The sequence below is a fragment of the Phyllostomus hastatus genome, unplaced genomic scaffold (assembly GCF_019186645.2).
Source record: "Phyllostomus hastatus isolate PE091 unplaced genomic scaffold, TTU_PhHast_1.1 phas_contig_16, whole genome shotgun sequence".
Classification (NCBI taxonomy): Eukaryota; Metazoa; Chordata; class Mammalia; order Chiroptera; family Phyllostomidae; genus Phyllostomus; species Phyllostomus hastatus.
In genome coordinates this window covers 14,222,863-14,247,865 of record NW_025333643.1, presented here as the reverse complement: position 1 = coordinate 14,247,865, position 25,003 = coordinate 14,222,863, and the positions used below count along the sequence as shown (strand labels likewise).

General features: G+C 36.1%; 1 protein-coding gene across 1 annotated transcript in view; it reads left to right on the top strand.

Moving 5' to 3' along the window:
* DNAH12 (dynein axonemal heavy chain 12) overlaps positions 1 to 25,003 on the top strand; it is a 263,016-nt gene that overhangs the window by 234,857 nt on the left and 3,156 nt on the right. Inside the window, exons 62-69 of the mRNA XM_045831904.1 lie at positions 679 to 829; positions 1,031 to 1,284; positions 1,493 to 1,633; positions 12,738 to 12,875; positions 14,052 to 14,285; positions 14,554 to 14,742; positions 18,329 to 18,432; positions 20,600 to 20,804. Of these exons, the coding sequence (XP_045687860.1) occupies positions 679 to 829; positions 1,031 to 1,284; positions 1,493 to 1,633; positions 12,738 to 12,875; positions 14,052 to 14,285; positions 14,554 to 14,742; positions 18,329 to 18,432; positions 20,600 to 20,804 (1,416 nt within the window). The remainder of the gene's footprint in view (positions 1 to 678; positions 830 to 1,030; positions 1,285 to 1,492; positions 1,634 to 12,737; positions 12,876 to 14,051; positions 14,286 to 14,553; positions 14,743 to 18,328; positions 18,433 to 20,599; positions 20,805 to 25,003) is intronic.

Below are 25,003 nucleotides of genomic sequence, written 5' to 3'. Positions count from 1 at the left end.
TATAATTTATATTTATGAGTTTTAGGTATAAACTAAGCTGCTGTAACAAAGAGACCCAAAATACAGTAGCTTAAATAAAAGTGAAATTAATTAATTTCTCTTCAAACAGCCCAGAGCAAATGCTTGAGGGCTGGCTGGCTAGCTCAGTTCTTGAAATCATTTTAGAGATTCAAGTTCCTTCTCTCTAGAGAAGTCCCCTAGAGTGGGGCTCATGAAACAACATCTGTTGAAGAGAAAAAGAGTGTTGAAGGCAAGCAGCTTTCTTACAAAAAATAAGATCTGGAATCTCCACTTATAATTTCTGTTTGTATTTCTCTGGCCAAAACTTAGTCACATGGCCACATCAAGCTTCAAGACAGGTTGGGAAAACTTGGGGTTCTATTACCAAAAGGAGACAAAGGAGAGGGACGGTTTGTGGTCTCTGCTCTATTGAATGAGATTGAACATCTCTTCATATGTGTAAGATCCATTTCTAGTTCATTTCTATAAATTGTTCATCTTTCTTGCCAATTTTTCTTTTGGATTGTTAGTCTTGTCTCATCAATTTATACGCTTTTAATGATACCCTGCATGCATTTCTTGGCTGTTAAACTCATATTTTACTCTTAGTTTTCAGTAATAAGGCTGTTATGTAAAATAAAAATTACTCTAAAGATCATATCTTTCCTCTCTTAACAGATAACTTTAGCTATAACAAATTATGTAACTGACAAACTGGGGAAAAAGTTTGTAGAGCCTCCACCATTTGATTTGACAAAGAGTTACTTGGATTCAAACTGCACCAGCCCCTTAATTTTTGTGCTATCTCCAGGAGCAGATCCCATGGCCAGTAAGTGTACATACTATCAACTTTAAAGAAATTATAACTAAAATATGCTTAATGTCAAATTTTATGACTGTAAATCAGTAAATATGGTATTTATAAGAAAGGGTCACTAAAATTTTCCAATTAATACCTATTATTGAAATATAAGGCATATTTTATCATTTTAGAGTAAGCAGTAAAGCCATATATTTTGTGCCCTCTTAGGCCTGCTGAAATTTGCAAATGATAAAGCTATGTCTGGAAATAAATTTCAAGCTATTTCACTGGGACAGGGACAAGGACCAATTGCAACAAAAATGATTAAAGCAGCAATAGAAGAAGGAACTTGGGTTTGTCTACAGAACTGTCACCTTGCTGTCTCCTGGATGCCCATGTTGGAGAAAATATGTGAAGACTTTAGCCCTGAAGTCTGTAACTCATCCTTTAGGCTATGGCTCACAAGTTATCCAACTCCAAAAGTACGTTTATTTCCTATGGAGTTCCACACATTTATGTAGTTATCTCTTACATTATATATCTTAATCAAGCTTCAAATGCTTAACTTTAAGAGGTTTTAAAAACATTTCTGGAGTCCTCTCTTATGCTTATTTTTAACCCACTGGTATATGCATTTTTAGGACTCCAGCTGGTTGTCTTGAGTAATGCTCTCTGTTTATTTTGTCTTAGTTCCCAGTAACAATTCTACAGAACGGAGTAAAAATGACTAATGAACCTCCCACGGGTCTTCGGCTAAATCTCCTCCAATCGTATCTCACTGATCCAGTTTCTGATCTTCAGTTTTTTAGTGGATGCCCGGGAAAGGAACTGGTAATCTTCAGCCTCTGAAGCTTTTAAAATATGTTTATATAATGATAAAATATGGAAATATAAATATTTTATTTAATAATGTTAAACTTTAGGCATTTCGTGAGAAGACAGAAATTATACCTATCTTGTCAATCATTTTATTCACAATAGTTCGTGTTCTTTTTCCCAAGTAGTAGACAGTCAAATAAATGTTTGTTGAATAAATGAATGTGTCTTAGCTTGTAAACCAAAGCCCATTAGTGTCTTTGATTAAGACCCAAGTATAGCTATTTATTTTCACATCATTTATTCATTCAACAAATAAGTGTGTTAGAAACTGTCCTAGGTACTAGGTATAAAACAATGATATTAAAATAGACTCCCCCAATAATCTACCTTCATGAAACTTAAATTATAGCAATAATATTTTGACATATTAATAATGCTTTTCAATGTATCCATGTAAACAGTTTTATACATGGTATTGGGGAATTTAGGAGTATCAGTAATAGTACTCCTTTCCCATGCTCTAATTATTACCAGTTAAGAAACAGGAAGAAGTATGAATACATGGGAACCAAATGATAACCTTAATTGTGGATAGAGATGAGGTTGGAAGATGTAGTTTATGTCTGTGTACAGGTGGGATTCATATTACTGAACCCAGAAGTAAGCAGATTTATCCAGCCAGAGGAACAGACATTCCTCCCTACAGAAATCTCACTTCAAAGAGAGAAAAGGGAGAAGCTGAGCAAAGTGTATTTGGTTAACTTTTCTCAAATTTACTGATCAGATAGATCAGTTTCCTCGTCTGCAGTGAGTACAAGAAGGAGAAAATTCAAGAGTGTTTACCTTAACTGAGCTTTCCCCACATCGGAGAAAACACCAGTACTATGGAAAAATCCACTGCTCTCACCTGCAAAACTTGCAGAATACTTATCATATTTGCCTATTTGAGCTAGAGAAACAATGATACTGAAGATAAAGGATTGAATGCTTTAGAAGCCAACTAGTTTCTTTCTGCTTAACACTTTTTATGTGCTCTTGTTCTGAATGATGATTTTGTTTATAATTCTGGGAGAACAATGGAATAGAACATTGTGGTTTTAGCTATGAAGAGAGATTAATAGAATGGAGAAGGTGTGGTGTCTGGTCCCCACCCAGGGTCTGAGCTCTTGCAATTAGAGTTGAGAGAGCCAGAAGAAGAGAAGGGAAACTTCTAAAGGTTCTAACCACAAGCAGAGCTGCTTTGGGGTTTAGATGACCAAAATAAAGAATGGCACAGAGTTGGAGAAGCAGCACTCTCCTGCATTAAAACATGAGCAAGCAACTTTGGCACCCCAAGCACTGAGATTTGTACAACATTCAAAGATAGCACCGTTGCCATGCATGTAGCATCATTTTTATTCACTAAGCAATTATTCTGATAGTAAAACAAATGGGAACTAGGGTAAGAGAAGGAAAAGGGTGTAGATGCCCTGTGAAATTGGTTCTCAGTGAGCATCACATTCATCTGGCAGAGTGCTACTGCCAGAATTTCTAACTCAGTTGGTCTGGGATAGAGCTTAAAAATCTGCAGTTATAACACATTCCTAGGTGACACTGATATTGATGGTCTTGGAAACACACTTTGAGAATCACTGCCCTAAGGTTTTTCAGTAGCTGGCTTTTTTTTTATTTGTAGAAACATAAGAAACTCCTTTGGAGGCCTCCAGAAATAGCTGGGATACTTTTTAATAAGGCCAATTTATGACCATTGGGCCAGTAATAATTTGAACTATCATCATTTGGCTAGTAAAAATAAATATGATCTTGATAGTCACAGGTAAATTGATATCTTGGGCATTTGTATTATGTAGCAATGATAATATATTAGTCATTTCTCAGTTTATATATCTGTCCCCTGTATTCAGCTGTGTTTTCCTTAAGGGCAGAAATACATTTCTATATTACCATCTATCCGTCTGTTCATCCAATAAATATTTCTTGAATGTTTACTAGGCACACTTCTAAGACCTGGTAAAATGGAGGTGAATATATAAACATATGGGTTACATAAATATATTAAAATCTCTGTCTTCATGGAACTTACATTCTAATCAAGGGAAATATATTCAAGGCAAGCTTAACCATAAAACCCATAAACCTGAGGGGGCTCATTAAAGTTACAGATGCCAGTGGCCCAATCCTGGAGCTTCTGATTCACTAAGTACAAAATGGAGCTCAAGAGCTGGTGTAAATAAACAAGTAACAAGGTGATTCAAATGTTAACTAGTGTGGGAACCACTGCCACAGTTCTATTATGAACTATGAGAGGACAAAGAAAGGAAAAGAAAGGCGGGGAGAAAGGGAACAAGTTCCCTTACTGAACACCAGCAAGTTCCAGGTAGTTTAAATATATACACTTTATAACCCTGTAATATAGGCATTATTATTACAACTTTGTTTTTTAAACAAGAAAACTCAGGCATATAAAATACAGTATTGAAGTTATATAGCTTATGAGTGTTAGAGGCAGGATTTGGTACCCAGGTCACTCTGTCTCTTCCCACTTTTGTATGGTTGCCTCTTCTTGGCTATTGAAGAAAGCATCTTGGAGGAAGTAACATTTGAAATAGACACAAGAAGTATGCCTAAAGGCACAGAATTATGACAAGGCTGTTGAAAGAGCAACAAGTAGCTTATTTTGACTTGACTGGTGGGAAATAAGAATCAGAAGGCATATAGGGACAAGACTGTGAATATCTTCATCACCTTGCTTAGGTATTTGGATGAGTCAACACAAACTAGCACCATCTCATAGAAAAATAACCAAAAGGCATATCCCATTGATGCTGGATTGATGATATCCTCTTTAGGTAGATGATGATACCAGCCTGCTGCATGCCGTTGGGTTAGTCACAAAATGGACCCTGGAAAAATGCAATTCTGAAATCAGTCAGAAAAAATACCCCACATATTGTGAAGGGGAAATTCTACCTTCAGAAACGGTTTTTTAAAAAACAATATATATTTTTAAATATTTGAATGTTTTCAGAATAGATCATTTTTATTGTATTTTTCCATTTCCATTTATTTCCCTTATACCCAGCCCCACAATTAACACACTGTTGTTTATGTCCATGAGTCCCTTTTCCTTTTTGCTCAATCCCTCCACCCCTGAATCTCCCCATAGATGTCATCCTGCTCTCTATGAGTCTGTCTCTATTTTGCTTATTAATTCAGTTTCTTCATTATATTCCACATATGAGTAAAATCATATGGTATTTGCCTTTCTCTGACTGGCTCATTTCACTTAGCATAATATTCTCCAGGTCCATCCATGCTGTCGCAAAGGGTAAATTTTTTTTCTTTTTTCAGCCTGGTAGTATTCCATTGTGTAAATGTCCTGTAGTTGTTTCATCCACTCATCTACTGATGGACACTTGGGCGGCTTCCATAACTTAGTGATTGTAAATAATGCTGCAATGAATACACGGATGTTGATGTTCGTTTGAATTAGTGTTTTGGGTTTCTTTGGATATATCCCCAGAGGTGGAATTGCTGGGTCAAAGGGCAGATCTATTTTTAATTTTTTGAGGTATCTCCATATAGCTTTCCACAGTGGCTACACAAATCTCCATTCCCACCAACAGTGCAAAAAGGTTCCCCCTTGTCCACATCCTTGCCAGCACCTGTTGTTTGTTGATTTGTTGATGATAGCCATTCTAACCAGTGTGAAGTGATATCTCCTTATGGTTTTAATTTGCATTTCTCTGATGACTAGTGATGTTGAACATCTTTTCATATGTCTATTGGCCATCCGTATGTCCTCTTCAGAGAAGTGTCTGTTCAAGTCCTTTGCCCATTTTTTAATTGGATTGTTTGTTTGTTGGTGTGGAATTTTGTAAGTTCTTTGTAAATTTTGGATATGAACTCCTTATCAGATGTATAGGCGAATCTGTTCTTCCATTTTGTGGGTTGTCTTTTTATTTTGTTGATGATTCCCTTTGCTGTGCAAAAACTTTTTAGTTGAATGTAGTTCCACTTGTTTATTTTTTTCTTTTGTTTCCCTTGCTGATAAAATATTGCTATGAACAATGTCTGAGATTTTACTGCCTATGTTTTCTTCTAGGATTTTTATGGTTTTGGGTTTAACAATAAGTCTGTGGTCCATTTTGAATTTATTGTGTATGGAGTAAGATGGTGATCTAGTTCCATCTTATTTTAAAATATTTTATTTATTCATTTTTAGAGAGAGGGGAAGGAAAGGAGAGAGGGAGAGAAACATCAATGTGTGGTTGTGTCTTATGTGCCCCCTAGTGGGGATCTGGCCCACAACCCAGGCATATGCCCTGACTGGGAATCAAACCAGCAACCCTTTGGTTCACAGGCCTGTGCTCAATCCACTGAGCTACACCAGTGAGGACTCTAGTTTCATCTTTTTATATGTATCTGCCCAGTTTTCCCAACACTGTTTATTGAATAGACTATATTTGGCTCATTGTATGTGCTTGCTTCCTCTATCATATATTAACTGACTATAAAGGTGTGGGTTTGTTTCTGGGCTCTATTCCATTGATCTTTGTGTCTGTTTTTATACCAGTACAATGCTGTTTTGATTACTGTGGGCTTATAATATAGTTTGATATTAGGTAGCATGATTATTCCAACTGTGTTCTTTCTCAGGATTGCTGTTGCTGTGTGGGGCTTTTATAGTTTTATATAAATTTTTGAAATATTTGTTCTAGTTCTATGAAATACTTCATTGAACTCTTAATAGGAATTATGTTGAATCTATAGATTGCTTTGAGTAGTATGGACATTTTAATGATTTTAATTCTTCCTATCTATGAACATAGTATGTGCTTCCACTTATTTGTATCTTTCTCAATTTCTTTATACAGTGTCTTAATTTCCATGTACAGGTCTTTTATATCCTTGGTTAGGTTTATTCCTAGGTATTTTATTCTTTTTGAAGCAATTATGAATGTGATTGTTTTTCTTCATTTTCCTTTCTATTAGTGTGTTATTGGCATATAAAAATGCAACTGATTTCTGGATATTAATTTTTGTATCCTGCTACTTTGCTGAATTCATTTATCCATTCTAGTAATTTCTTGGTGGAATCTTTGGGGTTCTCTATGTACAGTATAATGTCATCTGCAAAAAAAGACAGTTTTACTTCTTCCTTCCCATTTCGGATGCCTTTTATTTCTTTATCTTGTCTGATTGCTGTGGCTAGGACTTCCAGTACTATGTTGAATAAGAGAGGTGACAGTGGATATCTTCATCTTGTTCCCAATATTAAGGGGAACATTTGTAGTTTTTGCCCATTGAATATGATGCTGGCAGTGGGTTGGCATATATGGCCTTTATTATGTTTAGGTATGTTGCCTCTATTCCCACTTTGCTGAAAGTTTTAATCATAAATGGTTGCTGGATTTTATCAAATACTTTTTCTGTATCTGTTGATATGATCATGTGGTTTTTATCCTTCATTTTGTTTATATGGTGAATCACATATATTGATTTGCAAATGTTGGACCAAACCTGCATCCCCAGAATAAAATCCCACTTGATGATGGTTTATGATCTTTTTGATGCATTATTGTATTCCATTTGCTAATGTGTTGTTACGGATTTTAGCATCTATGTTCATCAGGGATATTGGCCTATAATTTTCTTTCTTTGTAGTGTCTTTATCTGGTTTTGGAATTAGGATAATGCTGGCCTTGTAAAATGAGTTTAGGAGCCTTCCATCTTCTTGAATTTTATGACATAATTTGAGAAGGAGAGGTGTTAGTTCTTCTTGGAGTGTTTGGTAAAATTCACCAGTGAAGCCTTCTGGAGCAGGGCTTTTGTTTGTTGGGTTTTGGTTTGTTGTTGTTTTGTTTTGTGGTTTTTTTTCTTATTACTGCTTCAGTTTAGGTATAATCTATTTCTTCAGATTCTCTGATTCTTCTTGATTTAGTTTTAGAATATTGTGTATTTCTAAGAATTTAGCCATTTCATCCTGTTTGTTGGCATATAGTTGTTCATAATATTTTCTTACAATCCACTGTATATTTTTTGTGTCAGTTGTTATTTTTCCTCTTTCATTTCTAATATTATTAATTTAGATCCTCTCTCTTTTTTTCTTGATGAGTCTGATTAAAGGTTTGTCAATCTTGTTTATCTTTCAAAGAATCAGCTCTTAGATTCATTGATCTTTTGCATGATTTCTTTTTTACTCTATTTTGTTTATTTCTGCTCTGATCTTTATTATTTCCTTCCTTCTACTTGCTTTGGGCCATGGGAGGAACTCCAGCCTGCAGAATCATCCCGTCCACCACAGATGAGAAATAAGTCATCCCCAAAACTATCTTGCTGTTCCAGTGGAAAAGGGGGTGGTGATTCTTTCTAGTGGAGAACACTCCGAGCCCTTCTCTCAAGTGGCTTTTGTTGGGAATGGTATGTGTATGTGTATATAACATACATGGATAACTTATCAATCTATGTTAAAAAGGCTATAATCATACAAAAACAGGTACTATAGATAACAATTGAAGGAACACAGAGATCTGTCATAGGTCAGGGTCTTTTAGTCATGCCGACGCCAAAGGGTCTTTAGGATGTACTTCATGAGTTAAGGAGTTTACTCCTTATGCCTTGAACTTAAACATCTGGTTTATATCACCAGGGCTATACAAAACAAAGCAGCGCAAGCTTCAAAGGATACAATGTATTTATCAGGCCTGATTTCCACAGGAACCGTCAGTGTTAGAGTCAGGTCATGTCTGCCACCTGCATTTTTACCTGGTTTTCTAGGGAGACTTACTAGCCCCTTTCAGGGCTTGCTGTCATGGGGCTACAGTCTCAGAAACCACACAGAGTGGTCCCTAATATATTTTGTTAATTTCTGCTCTGATGTTTATTATTTCCTTCCTTCTAATCACATTGGGCTTTGTTTGTACTTTTTCAAGTTCCCTTAAGTATAATGTTAGATTGTTTATTGAGCTTTTTCTTTTTTTTTTTTTTTTGAGATAGGCCTGTAATGCTATGAATTTCCCTTTTAGTTTTGCTCTCCCAGTGTCCCACAGATTTTGGATTGTTGTATCCTCATTTTCATTTGTTTCAAGGTATCTTTTGATATCTTTCTTGATTTCATTGTTTTGACTCATTCATTGTTTAATGTTATTTAACTTCCATGTCTCTGTGTGTTTATCAGTGTTCTTGTGATTGATTTCTAGTTTCATAGCATTGTAGTCAGAGAAGATGCTTGATATGATTTCAATCTTCTTAAATTTATTGAGACTTATTTGTGTCCTATCATGTGGACTACCTAGAAAACATTTGGTATACACTGGAAAAATAGGTATATTCTGCTGCTTTGGAGTGAAATGCTCTGAAGGTATCAATTAAGTCCATTTAATCTAGTGTGTCATTTATGGCTGCTGTCTCCTTGTTCCTTTTATGTCTGAAAGATCTATCCATTGAAGTTAATGGAGTGTTAAAATCCCCTACTATGACTGTGTTTCCGTAAGTCTCTCCCTTTATGTCCATCAAGATTTGATTTACATATTTATGTGCTCCTATGGTGGGTGAATAAATGTTTATTAGAGTTATATCCTCTTGTTGGATTGTTCCCTTTATCATTATGTAGTGTCCTTTATCTCCTACTAAGCCTCTGTTTTAAAGTCTATTTTGTTGTGTATAAGTACTGTGACGCCAGCTTTTTTCGATACATTCTTTTTTTTTTAAGATTTTGTTTATTTATTTTTAGGGAGGGGAAGGGAGGGAGAAAGAGAGAGAGAAACATCAATGTGTGGTTGCCTCTCACATAGCCCCCCTGGGGACGTGGCCTGCAACCCAGGCATGTGCCCTGACTGGGAATTGAACCTGCGGCACTTTGGTTCGCAGCCCATGCTCAATCCACTGAGCTACTCCAGCCAGGGCTTGTGACCCCAGCTTTTATGTCCTTTCCATTTGCATTATATATCTTTCTTCTATCCCTTTACTTATAGTCTGTGTGTATCTTTTGATCAGAGATGGGTCTCTTGGAGACAGCATATATATGAATCTTGTTTTCTTATCCATTCAGCTATCCTATGTCTTTGGTTGGAGCATTTAAGCCATTTACATTTCAGATGATTATTGATAAGTGCATATATAGTGCCATTTTATTGTTAGACTTTTTTCCTCTTTTTTTTTCTTCTTCTTAAAGCAAGCCCTTTAACATTTGTTGCAGTACTGGTTTGGTGTTAACAAACTGCTTTAGCCTTCCAGTGTATTATTTATTTCAGATATTGCATTCTTTATTTCTGACTTGCCCCTTTTTATAGTTCCTATGTCTTTTTTCATGCTGTTCAGTATAATCATTACTATAAACTCTACATCTTATAAATTGCTTGCCTCCTTTTCATTTAGTTCTTTTTCTGAAGAACTATCTTGTTCTTTCATTTGGGGCCTTTTCTTTGTTTCCCATTTTGGCTGCTTCTTTGTATTTGTTTCTATGATCTGGTAGATCTGCAAATACTCTGGTGCAGATTTGTGTCAGATGCTGCCTATGATTGGCCCTGGGGAACCTGTTTGGAGCTATCAGCAATCCACAGCATGTGGCTCCCACTGCTGGGCCTGGGTATGAGCAGAAAGAACCAAGCTGAGCACCTAGGCTGGTTTTTACCAGTACCAGGCTGGTGGAATATAAGCTAAAGTCTTAGAACTCCCAGAAATCTGTTTTCCCTGTTAGGGTTAATCACTGATATAGCCTCAAGATGTACTCTGCAGCTCAGCTTAAGCTCCACAGGATGGGGCAAGAGGGATTCATGTGGGTGGGGCTATTGCTTCCCTCATGAATCAGGCTGATGTCACATGGAGGGGAGTGCTGTGCCCTAGAAAGATGGTTTCTGCAGTATGGGGAATGACTTAGCACAGGGATCCTGGCAGTTGATCCTTCCACTCTCTTCCCAGAGCTACCAACTCCAAACTCTCCTCATGCATCTCCCATCCACTCTGCCCTCCCACTGCCAGAGCCAAGTGAAAGTGGTTGCAAATGAAATTTTAGTGCATTGGCTTTCTGTGTCTCTAGCTGTCTCTGCCTGGTGACAGAAACCCCACTGCTTTTCACAGCTGGGTGTTATTTGGGTTCCTTTCCCAATTCTGGTGTTCTATGCTGAGGAGCCTAGGTTGGGGTTTAGGCCCCGCACTTCTCAGGGGGAACCCTCTGGAATTTCAGCTGGTGCCCATGGGAGCCCAGCCAACCCCTTTGTGCCTTCACACTCCCTACTAGTCTTTTTGTAGCGATGTGGTTTCTTCTTTCTATCTTTAATTATAAGGCTTCTCTCCAGCTAGTGTTCAGTTGGCTATTCAGGATGATTTTTAAAAAATTTAGTTGTAGTGTTGCAGGTTCAATTCCCAGTCAGGATACATGCCTGGGTTGCAGGCCGTGATCCCCAGCAACCGCACATTGATGTTTCTCTCTCTCTTTCTCCCTCCCTTCCCTCTCTAAAAATAAATAAATAAAATCTTTAAAAAATTTAGTTGTATTAGAGCCTGGCTGGCGTAGCTCAGTGGATTGAGTGCAGGCTGCAAACCAAAGTGTCGCAGGTTCAACTCCCAGTCGGGGCACGTGCCTGGGTTGCAGGCCATGACCCCCAGCAACCCCACACTGATGTTTCTCTCTCTCTCTCTTTCTCCTTCCCTTCCCTCTCTAAAAAAAATAAATAAAATAAAATCTAAAAAAAAATTTAGTTGTAATTCCAATTTGGTCCTAGGAGGAGGTTAGTGTAGCTTTCACTTATTCCACCATGTTGTATCTTTATAGTTTTTTTTTTAAGAATCTAGATAACAAGACTGACAGATTCCTCTGATACCCTTTATCACATACATTTCTTCATCCCTTATCTAAATCCAGCCACAGCTGTAGAAAGCAGTTCTTTGTGCATTCAGACTCATCTTAGATACACAGCATCTCATCCTAAGTATGTCTCTTTCTGTACTCTGTTCCTAACATTTCTCTGACACCATAGGAGCTTTCATGGCTCAGAAGCACAAGCTAAAAAAGTGGAGAAATTATCACCTCCTTAAGAAACCCATTATGTGAAAAAACATGGGAAATATACCTATTTTTTGCTCTCATTGACAAATGTTTTTCCCCTATTAAATGTATCACCACAGCATTAATCCAGTATATGTGAAATATGCTTTGATTTACAACATTTCAAGAATACAGCTATTCAGTTAAGCCATAGTATACTTTCATTTTAATAGTATAGAAACACTTTCCGCTACTGAATCCCATTAAAATAACTGGATAGATTTTTATTGCATTTCAAGTTATGTTTGAGATGGTCTAACTTAAAATACATGCTACATAGCATACTTGAAATTTATTTGGGGAGACCGCAAAGGGATGGGAGGCCATCCTCCAGAGCACTGACACATGCTTAGTGAGAGGCCCATGTGACATGCATGTCACACACATATGAAGATGTCATGGACAGAGTAATTAAACAGTGGTTTCAAAATTGACCTCCAGCCATGATCAGTGTGGCTCAGTTAATTGGTCATCATCCCACAAAGCAAAAGGTCACTGGTTTGATTCCTAGTCAGGGCACATGCCTGGGTTATGGGTTCAGTCCGCAGTTAGAGCCTGTGCAAGAGGTAGCCAATCAATGTTTCTCTGTCACATCAATGTTTTTCTCCTTTTCTTCCCCTCTAAAAATAAATAAATAAATTTTTTTTTAATCTCCAAATGGAAAGTCACAAAATCAGAAACTATATTTTGGCATTTATTCATAATAATTAATTATTTTCCTGAACTTGTAATCTCAAGCATATTCCAGTGAATCTATAGGATATCATCTAAGTATTGAAGTTATAAATATCTGTGAACAATACCAAAGTATTATTAGCCAATACTTTGGTAAGTGGTAGAATTGTTACATTTTAATAACATTTAATATTATTGCAGTTTGTCTAGCTTTGGAAGTTTTAAGTCATAAAATTAATACCTTTATAGTAAGCCTTATTTTAGTTAGCATGTCTGTTTTAAGTCATTTTTAGAGATATATAATCACATAATGTTACAATGAAAAAAGATCACTTATTTAACTTAAAAATCTGATCAGAATTTTTTTCTTCTTATATAATTTTTATATTAAAGGCGTGGGAGAAGTTGCTGTTTGGAGTTTGTTTTTTTCATGCACTTGTACAAGAGAGAAAGAAATTTGGTCCTCTTGGTTGGAATATTCCATATGGATTTAATGAATCAGACTTACGTATCAGTATTCAACAGTTACAGGTAAAATTAGACAGGAACTAACCCTAACGGAGGATCACTGTGTATCACACAGTTACTTAGAATAACTTATTCAGTTCTCCCAACATCACTAACAGATGGGTAGATAGTAATAGTAATTATAACTATGGTTTAATGAAGCACCGGTTTCATCTGGATTATTTTCTGCTACAAATAATAGAAAACCTGATTCAAACTGGATTAAAGCATAATAAACTTATTTCACATTATAAAAAGTACACAGGAAGGATAGGCTCTGGAGTTGATTGATTTGGCAATAGTGTTGTCATCAAGGACCCTGGTTCTGTCTTTTTGCAGAGCCCTTGATGTTGGCTTTATATAGGTCTTCACTAACCTCTATTCTCCTCCACTCTGTCAAATCTGCAATTCAGCTCATCAGTCAACATAAACAGGCTGTCTACTTTAAATAGAAAAGGAATTTATTGAAAGAGTATTGGGTAGATCACAGAATCACCAAGACAGCTGGAGAACCAAGGTATCTAGAGCCATACCCAGAATCATACTACGTCTGGTAGGAGCAGCACCTCTACCCTTGTTGAATATTAGATGTTGCAGCTCACATACCTGCCACATACACTCTGGTCATCAAAAAATATTTTTTTGCTGTTTCTACTTTGTTGCTTTACAAACCCCAGTTCATTCTGGGATGGATGCATCTGAGGATCCAAGCCCAGGGCACAGGCCTAGGCCATGGCTGTAACAGAGGTTGAGACTCACAATGTGAGGCATTCAGGTGGTCAGCAGGCCCCTCTAAATAAATAAATAAATAAATAGATCGATAGATAGATAGATCCACTGTAAATCCCTACGAACTCAGACTTTGAACTAGGCACATTACTTATATCAATTCTAATTCTCACAGCAATCCTATAAGGTTGGTATTATCCCTATTTTTAAGAAAACCAAAAGCTAGGAAGTGAACTTGCCCAGCTAGACCAATGTAGAATATTAATACTTTTCTACTTTTTTTGCTGTAATGAGGGCTTTTATGACATGAGGCCCCCTAAAGTTTACCCACAGATAACCCATGAAGATAATTCTTTCAATCCCATTTCTGTGTGTATTCGGAGGTTATTGATTGACAGATATTTAATGCCACCTTAAAATGGAAATGAAGTGAAAGACTGTTTTTCTCATTTTATGTATCATTTGTTTCAGTTATTTATAAATGAATATGACACAGTTCCATTTGAAGCTATCTCTTACCTGACTGGGGAGTGTAACTATGGAGGAAGAGTGACAGATGACTGGGACAGACGTCTCCTCTTAACCATGCTGGCTGACTTTTATAATCTACACATAATCGAAAACCCTCATCATAAGTTTTCTCCCAGTGGAAACTATTTTGCACCTCCCAAAGGCACCTATAATGATTACATTGAATTCATTAAGGTAACTAATACCACTGAAAATAGGGTTAGATTTAAGTGTAATTAGTAAGTAGTAAAATATTCCCTAGAAATGTATCAAGTTATATAAGTATTATGATTTTAATCAATTTTTAGTATCTTTTATTTATAATAATAATTGAAAATTAGAAAATTTTGATTCCTTTGTTATTTGTTTAGTTGACTTTTAACCCACTTTGGTCTGTACATGTGTACCTTATGAATTAATGTATCCAGTGAAAATGTGATGCTTGCTTAATCTATTTTGGTAGCAACTTCCATTTACTCAACACCCTGAGATATTTGGATTACATGAAAATGTTGATATCTCCAAAGATCTTCAACAAACAAAAGTTCTCTTTGAGTCCTTGCTCCTCACCCAGGGAGGCTCCAAACAGACAGGATCCTCAGGAAGTACTGACCAGATTCTACTAGAAATTACCAAAGATATTCTCAAAAAGGTAATGTTTAAAATACCATTTTAACATTTTAAAATCTGTTGCTTATAAATTTAAATCAAAATGGTACTGAAATGGCAATCTGAAAACTTCATTTAGGAGCATCATGACCTTGAGTGAGATATTTTACCTTTCTGAACATTAGTGTCCAAAGCTACACAGTGGTAGTAAGTTCTTGCGAACATTAAAGAGATTGTGAATTTAAAGTACTGTGCATAGCTCTTTGTGGATGACTGGTTGTAGCAGCAGTGGAGCTCCATCAGCCTGCTCCTGCTCCTGACTCACCACTGTGCATTCTCACTGAGAAACAAGTCAGTCAAGAAGCTGTACCCAGCCAAGGCTTTTTTAAAAATTAAATTTATTGGGGTGACACTGGTTAATAGAATCATATAGGTTTCAAGTGTACATTGTATGCATACCACCTATGGTCAAACGATGGTTTGACCCCTCTGGGAACCACCACATTGCTGTCTGTGTCCACAAGTTTCAGTTTTATATCTCACATATGAGTAAAATCATATGGTTCTTCATTTTTTCTGACTGACTTAGCATGATATTCTCAATGTCCATCCATGTTGTCACAAATGGCAGTATTTCATCTTTTCTTATGGTTGACTAGTGTTCCATTGTATATATGTACCACATCTTCTTCATCCAATCCTCTATTGAAGGACACTTTGGTGGTTTCCGTGTCTTGGCCACCATGAATAATACTACAATGTACATAGGGGTGCATATATCTTTGCGAATACATGTTTTTAAGTTTGTTGGGTAATTACTCAGGAGAGAGATTGCTGGGTCATGTGGTAACTGTATTCTTAATTTTTGAGGAATCACCAGACTGTTTTCAATAGTGGCTGTACTAACCTACATTCCAACTCACAGTGAATGAGTGTTCCCTTTTCTCCACAACCTCGCCAACACAGGTTATCACTTGTCTTGTTGATAATACCCATCCTAACAAGTGTGAGGTGGTATCTCATGGTAGTTTTGCTTTGCATCTCCCAAATAGCTAGTGAGGTTGAACATTGTTTCATATATCTGTTTGCCATTTGTATGTCTTCTTGGGAGAGATGCCTGTTCAGGTCCTCTGCCCATTTTCAGGCATGACTTTTAAAGATACTGGAAAGACATCCATGGAACCTGAGTTGTCAATTCACCGACTTAGAATTACTCTAACCAACCACAACATACAGGCTTTGGAGACAGTTGTGTACTGACTTAATCAGAGAGGCAATATTGTTGTTGATATTTTGTTTGAAAGATCTATCCATTGTTCACAGTGCAGTGTTAAAATCCCCTACTGTAAGTGTGTTGCTGTCTATATCTTTCTTGAAGTCCTCCAAGATTTTCTTTATATATTTGGGTGCTCCTATGTTGGATGCATATATGTTTATAATGTTTATGTCTTCTTGATGGATTCTTCCCTTGAGGATTATGAAGTGTCCTTCTGTGTCTCTCTTTATATCCTTGGTTTTGAAGTCTATTTTGTGTGATACAAGTATTGACACCCTGGCTTTTTTTTCCCTGACCATTTGCTTGGAATATTTTTTCCAACCCTTCACTTTCATTCTGTGTAGGTCTTTTGTTCTGAGGTAGGTTTCTTGTAGGCAGTATATGTATGGGTCATGTTTTCTTATCCATTCAGCTACCCCATGTCTTTTGATTGCAACGTTTAATCCATTCACATTTAAGATTATTATTGATAGGTATTTATTCATTCCCATTTTACTCCCTTTGTACCTGTGTTCCTCTCTCTCTCACTGTGTTTCTTCTGCTTCTTAAAGCAGTCCCTTTAGCATGTCATGTAGTGCTGGTTTGGAGGAGGTGTATTCTTCTAGACTTTTTTTGTCCTGGAAGCTCCTTATTTTACCTTCCATTTTAATTAAGAGCCTTGCTGGATAGAGTAATCTTGGTTGCAGGCCTTTGCTTTTCATTACTTGGAATATTAAATCAACCTTTTTAATGAATTGACTTCAGTTGTTAGATAGATAGATAGATAGATAGATAGATAGATAGATAGTACTTTGCGTAATGCTGGGCACATGGTATGTTCTTAGTAACTTTATTTGTGGATGAACTAATGAACTTATATAACTTATTACCATTTCTAAGCAAAGACCTTTTTAATAATGGAGGAAATGGTCTGAACTTACCTTAGAAAGTGAGGAGGCAAAGGTAGATAACATCAGCACTAAATTAGCTGTTAGAGCTCTTTGTTTTTCATAATACAGACCAATGTACTTAGTTAGCCCTACTAGCTAATGTGGAATGATACTCTCTATTCTTACGCTTTTTTCTATGTTAAATTCAATAAAGAAGTTAATGTAACTTTAAAAAAGATGATAGTCCCAAGCACAGATCTTCACAATTCCCCTTCAGGGAAAATAGTGTAATTTTCCCCATATTTCAGTGTATTTTACTGTTAGGCACTCTGACATAGCAGAATCTGACCCATAGTCCATCTGCCTTGAAAGTTCATGGACAGCACCACTCCTAAACTCTCGAAGTAGGTAGCCTTTCCTGATACCACTCCTTAAGCACCTACTCATTATACACCTGGCTGTGGCCCCTGAAGAAGAGAGGGGAGAATCAATGCCTATGACCCCTAAGTGAGAGCAAACTAGTCTCTTCCAGCCCCTACTCCTGGAACACTTCTTCTGTTGTTTGCCTTTTCTCATCCTGACCCTTTACCAGTTCCGTGGTTTATCTCTGTGGGGAAAGGTTCTTATCCTTGCTGAATGGTGGCATTTACAAGACCCCTAACAGGAAGTCACCGGGTAGTGGAATCTAGGACTTGTTTGGGGTAGAGGGGTTATGCTAAGCCAAGGGGTCCTTGAATGATACCACCTAGTGTTACTTAGAAAAATTCTTTTACACCACCCATGGACCATCACCTGGATACACTCTGAGTAGCTCGACTTTTTTAGTTTGGGACTTCCCTGATTGGGAAACTTCTTTATCCCTTAAGGAGTGTGAATTCCAGTATCATGTGGCTTAATCATCAGTCCCAAGGTCCCTTTCATCACTTCTCAAGCATCTCTGAGGTACCTCATAGAAATCAGACACTCGGCGGCCTTTTCTCTCTCTATGCCCTGGAATTCTGCTACATTTATACATTAATTATTTGACAGTGGCATAAGCTAAACTACTTGAAGCCAGTCGATAATTGGTTGAAAATCAATATAAAACAGTTATAAAATGGTACATCAGTTTTATCAATGCAAAATAAGATTCCATTTACAAAAAGAAATTATACAACTTTTCAGAAATGTTTATCTACTCCAAAGTGCTATGTCCTGCAGCATAGGCCTTGGAGTTAGAGACCTGTGGATTTAAACATATCACTGTGTGACCTTGGGCAGTTACTTTTCCTCTCTACTTAAATGTCCTTATCTGTAAATGGAGATAATAATGGCCACATAAGCAGAAATACCAAGGATTAAATGAGATAATGTATGGAAAGCAGTTAGCACAATACTTAACACTTAGTAACTTCTTCGTGTTAGTTACCAGTAATATTATAGCTGAATGGAACTAATTATCTATTCTGAGAGTAATATGTGATCTTGCAAATCTATTTTTTTAGCTACCAAATGATTTTGACATTGAATCAGCCCTACAGAAGTATCCTGTGAGATATGAAGAGAGCATGAATACTGTGTTAGTACAAGAAATGGAAAGATTTAACAAGTAAGGATCTATATCCTCAATGATTCAGGGGGTGACCAACCAACATTGATAAAAAGACATATTGGTATTGACTTAAAATTTTAAGAAAAGTTTATCAAAACCTGTCATTTCTTTAGAATTCTGCCCCTTTTTAAATTTATAATTTAATTGCATAACCTTTTGTCCCAGTAGTGAAGATATCTTTTATAATGTAACAATGATGATGAAAAAAGATCTAGTTAAAAATATTCATTAATCAGAAGTTCGCATTAATCCATTACTATTCTTTTCAGGGACTAAAGATGAAATGAACATTAATTAGGCCTGTGTGTAGTCACATCTTTTGACAATTTTCTTCCATTTGACACTTATACACCTCCCTTTTCTTCCAGAGTACAATCTAGGTTGATGAGATAACTCATGGTAACAGATTATTTGCTTTGATATTTTTTAATTGAATTTCCTACAATTCGGTACTGGCTTAAAGAATGGAGACGGTTTGGTCATGAATTTCTAAAGTGTTTCCAAGTTTATCTGAGTTTCTAGACTTGTTTTAAAATAAAACACATTAAAAAACTATAATGCCTTAATTCAGTATTTCATAAGAGCATATAAACATATATATGTATATATATATATACATACATATATATATATAAAATAACATATTATCCCTCAGTTGCTTAGGCCTCTAGCCTAAAAGCCTCACAACAGGTATATGTATGGCGTTCTTAGCAGTTTAGGCCTAAGTGGGAACCCAAGTATTTGGAAGTGCATAAAGGAATATGCACTTTGTGCTGTGACGCAGTGTTTCCTCAGTTTCATCCATTGTATAACACTTGTATAACTTTTTCCACATTTTAAAGTCACCTGTAACATTATTTACATAATATTTTTCCATAAGTCATTCTCTTTAAATTATCCTGGTCCTAAGCAATAACACCCAGAAAGCTAGTTGTATTATTTACTACATTTAAAAATGTTATCATGTCCATTTTGCATAACTTTTGACCACCCATTTTTTTGGCATAATTTTGACCTGAAAAAAATAATAAGCTACAAGACTGTTTATAGTAGTATGTTTTGAATGGCCAAATAAGAAGCCTAAATATCAAATAACAGTTAATTGTTGGTTATGTAAAGTCAGTTATTTTTGTACAATGGAATTCTATGCAGCCATCAATAATGGTTTTATACAAGTATGTCCATCAGTATTGTATTGTTAAGTAAAATAGTACATAACAAAAATCCATTTTTATTTTTATTTTTTTCACTAAGACTTTGAGCAGTTTTTCTTGTGCTTTTTTTCTTCTTCTGTTCATTTTGGGTAGTTTCTAGTGCTATATCTTCAAGTTCAATAATCTCTTCTTTTGCAATATAAAATCTGATTTTAATCTTATCTAGTGATACTTTCATCTCAGATACTGTATTTTTCATGTCTAGAAATGCAATTTGGATCTTTTAAAAATATCTTCTATTTCTCTACTTAACTTTTTGAACAAATAAAATATATCTTTTTAATTTTTGGGTTTTTAAAAAACTTTTATTGTTTAGGCTATTACAGTTGTCTCAGTTTTCCCCCTTTGAAAAATCCTTTTTAGAAAAAAGTAAGAAAACTGTAAACTAAAATATTAAATGGATTAACCATGGCTGGTGAGATCATGGTTCATTTGTACTTGTTACATTGTGGCTTTTTAACTTCAAAATTTCCTCCAATAAACACATATGTGTAATAAAAATAAATGTTTTAAGGAATAAGCATTTTCAGTAAATTATAATATAACCATATAGTCACAATCAACAGCTAGTAAAATTTGTGTTGTAGATTTATATTTATTGCTATGAAAGATGGTCATCACACATTGTTAAATGAAAATTGTATATTACAAAACAGTGCATGTACTATAATCTCTTTTTATTTAAAAATAAAAATATGCCTATATGCTTAGAAAATAACAGATGATTACAAAATAAAATATTCAGAATGGTTTAAAAGTATTTATTATTAAAATGAAAAATGTTCATTTAAGTATAACTTAAAATTACCTTACATTACCATGTACAGGTGACTATACTTTGGGAAACACCCTCATAAAGCTGAGTGAGATTCCTACTATTTCTTCTGAAAAGGCTCCATGATGAGATTTATTTCATATATATGTTGATGACATATTTTTTTTTCTTGCAGTTTAATTAAAACTATACGTAACAGTCTACGGGACCTTGAAAAAGCTATTAAGGGTGTGGTTGTAATGGATTCTGCATTGGAGGCACTCTCTGGCAGTTTGCTTGTTGGAAAAGTTCCAGAAATATGGGCCAAACGATCATACCCAAGTCTTAAGCCCCTAGGAAGTTACATCACAGATTTTCTAGCCCGGTTGAGCTTTCTACAGGTAAAAGACTATATATAATGAGAGACATTAGAAATTGGCTATGGTCACCTGAGGTCTCTGAGTTTAATGGAATGTGATTTAGTCATTTCCCGATAATCTAATCAAAATTTTAGAATATTGCAAATTGCACACATTCAAAGTATTGAGAATTAAAATTTTGCTTTACTCAAACCCAAGTAATATGTGACATTTATATTTTTGAAGATTCTGTGTTCATAGTTCAAACATGGTCTTATGATTTTAATACTGATGATAAATCACAAAAAGAGCCTGAGGCTTGGATTTATTGATAATAGGCCATTGTCTTAGAAATCAGTTGCTTCTCAGCTCTTACCTCATAAAACTAGGGAAAAGATGAGTGCTTTGAAATCTTGTTCTCCATTCTTACCCCTCACTCTCACCCCAGACACACACATAAGGATGCTCAGAGCAAGAAAGTAAGCATAGGGCAAGCCACTATTTCTCCTTCCTCACACCTCAGCTTACTTCCATCCTATGGTTGGTATTTATGTAGGGATAGGGGGTAAGGAGAGACCCAAAAATACTTTTTGGAAACTTACATAGGTATATGACCTTTCAGTGTTTGGTTACTTTTTGATTACATAAAAACTTATTTATTTCACTGTAGAAGTTTATCATAAAATATCCAGTGCATGTAAGGATGTGGAGGGACATGCTTTCTCATACATCTCCCTTTTTTTGTGGTCAACCTTTTCTTATTGTTTCAGTTTAAGTTTCTTAGGTTATTTATTAGTGAGCTTGTGCTTCCTTTGGTATGTGTGCTTGCCATTTGTATATGCTTCTGTGAATTTCCTAGGCCATTTTTATTTTGCACTTATTTTTAAAATGTTAATTTGTAGGAGCTTTTTATACAAATTATACATGTAACCAAAGAACCATTATAGAATTTTTAAGTTTTAAGTGATTACACTGTAGAAGATTTGCCACTTACTAGCCTCAATTTTTTCATTCATAAAATGGGCACTTTTATTTCATAGGGTAAATCTATGGTATGTGGTAAGCAGTAAATTGGACTACTCTTTTGTAAAATCAGAAATTGTTGAATTTTATCAAATGCCTTCTCAGCATGTATTGCTGGTGATGTCATTTTTATTTTCTTTAGGTCATTATTGCATTGAATTATATTACTACGTTTCCAAATGTAAAACCATCTTTGTGTTCCTAGAAAAACCCCTCTTGTTTGGTGGTGTCTTCTGCTTTAATTGATTCATTTGTATATTTTAGGCTTTTTAAAAAAGATTTTATTTATTTTTACAGAGAGGGAGGGAGGGAGAAAGAAAGGGAGAGAAACATCAGTGTGTGGTTGCCTCTCAAGTGTCCCCCACTGGGGACCTGGCCTGCAGCCCAGACATGTGCCCTGACTGGGAATCAAACCAGTGACCCTTTGGTTTACACTCTGGTGCTCAATCCACTGAGCCACAACAGCCAGGGCTATTTTTAGAACTTTTGATATACATTACCTATTTATCCTCCAGAAAAATTATGCAATTTTTCCCCATAAGTAGTGATTATGAGTGCCTGTTCCTCAGTAATTTGTGTTCATTTTTATCTTTGCTAATTAGATAAGTGAGTGTGTATACACCTGGGTGATTACTAGCCATATCTACAACGTGTCTTTTACTTCTTCCTGTATGTACTGGCCTTTTTCTGTCCCTTATCAAAAGCACCATTCCCTTGCTACAATTTTACTTTTTTTCATACACCAGTTATTTCCCAAACTTTTCTGGAACTTTTATTGGAACTGTTTGCATTTCAGTGTACTGCTTTGTTCCTGAAGGCTTTGGTGAGTCTTTGGCTTAATTATCTAGAGGGGTCCTGGCATGGAGCCAGCTGAAACAGTCTCCAGAACAAATTCAATTTGTTGTTGTTAATATAAGTTCACATCAAACTCTCTACTTTCTGAAATTTGGATTTCCCTTTGAAATCATTCCATTTGAATGAGTAAGAAAGGCCTAACTCATTATTGAGCACCTTTATTACCCTCTAATACGAATCTTCCCCTGAATGGATCTCCCCCATTGTACTCTTACCCTTACAGAGGCTACACAATTTTCTCTTCATCTTTCTTTCTCTTGGACTTTTGACTGCACCTCCTAATCATCCTTAGAGTTAACAGATTAAGCAAATGAGTGATCCACAGTTTTCTATCCTTTTCTTATTTCTCTTCCATTGTTCACTCTATTTATCTTCTCTTTCTCCTTCCTGTACCTTTTTAAAAAAGCTTTCTCACACATTGGCAGTAATTTCATATTAAATTCAGGATCTGACATTATCTGTGTGAATTTGAGCAAGATATGCATCTTTCTGGACTCAGTTTTCTCATCTGTAAAATGGGAGGAAAATACCTAATTCATTGAGTTATTTTGTGGACTATTTGAGGTGATAATTGTAAAGCTCTTAGCACAGTGCTTGATGTGTACTAAGCACTCAGTTAATAGTAGCTATTCAGAGATTGTATAAAAGTAGCTGACCCAGATACTCATGGCATTCTTGGCTAAATGAAGCCCTGGTGTGAGTAATGGGATTTTCTAAACACTTGCCTTCTGGGTTCTTCTAGCTTTCTTGTGTGTGGTGCTGCTTCTGCCTGGCTTGTGCCCTTATCACACCCCATCTTTTTCTCTATCACTTCTTGATCTGATAGCTTCTAGTATCTGTAGCAGTGGCTTGTTTTCATATCTTCAGCAGTGGTTTGTTCTCTTCCTCCCAGGAAGCAAAGATGGCTTCTTTTCATAGTGTGCAGCTCTTTCAGAGACAGAGTACTTTGTCCAAAGTACCTTGTTGTTGGACAACGTTGCCAATAGCCTATAGGCAGGTAGCCTATATATCTAAGAAAAAACTATTTCAGTATGGTAATGGACATGTCATAAAAGACCAACATATAAAATGCTCTGGAAACTCAAAGAAGAAAGTTCTTTTAGCTCAGGAAAGCAGAGTTTGTTTATTGGATGAGATAGTATTTGAATTGGGTCTAAAGGATGAATGAATTTGGACACTGCAAAAAAAAAGGTAGAGGACTTAGAGAAATAGCTGTGGCATAATATAATTTAAGGTGAATTCTATTGTGAAAATTTTGACATAAGCAAGAACAAGTTTGTTCCTTTCTGTAAGTGGAAAATCCAGGTGGAAAAGTGGCCCCAGATAGGATATGAGCTGGGGTACAAACATGGCTACCTGTTCTTGGCTTCTTGCACTTCATCCCTTGGCTCCAGTGTCTGTGAGTTAAGTAGTCTCAGTTGGATTTTTTGTTTGATAGCAGCAAGAGAGCAAAAGCAGCTCTAGCCTCACATCCACACAACTTCAAAGAGCTGAAAGTGAGTCTTTTCCCCAAAAGTCCCAGCAAGAGTCTCAGCATTTCTGGCTTTGATTGGGTCACATGTCCTTTCCGGATTCACTCATTGTGACAGGGGGTGTGATTGGATAGGCATGAATCACATGCCCACCCCAGGAGGTGTAATACCACCACCAGAAGTGCTTGTATTGAGGGGGTAAGAGGGTTAATCCTCCAGGGAGACATAAGAGTAGTTTCACTTTGAGATAAGCAGAAAACACAACAGATGTCCACTCAGTACAGAGAAGAAACCTGCAACTGGTGCATTCTGGTTAGAATGTAAGATTCTTGAAAGGGAATTAAAAAGGAGAGAGCTAGAAATACAACTTGGGCCAAATTTTGAAATATCTTGGACAGGAGACTAAGGTAAATATAATCTCTAATTTGGCGGGATAGTGGTAGATCATTGAAGAATCATGGGAGATGCTAGACCTGCACCAAACCATGCATGGTGAGGTATAGTCTAGCAGCATTATTACAGATATATTGAACAAAGAGAGAAGAAACAAGAAGAGGTACACATTGATATAGAAAGAAGACCATAAATATCTAAACTGGAATGGGGGCAGGGGGCATGGAGGCTGGGAGGTAAAGAAGGTTAAATAACTGAAATCAACACATGAGGGCTATAGTTAGCTAATGGGTAATATTTCTGAAGATGGGTGCTTTTGAGTGGGATTAAGTAATACAATAAATCTAAATAATTTACATTTGGCTTTTTGAAGAAAATTTGAATCTTTCAAACTTTGTTTTATTCAGGTTAATGCTAAAAATGAGTTCGAACTTTCCAAGAAGAGTAACTAGAAGGGAAAAGAAGTAGGAGGGCCAGGATAGGTTATAGGTTTGGTGT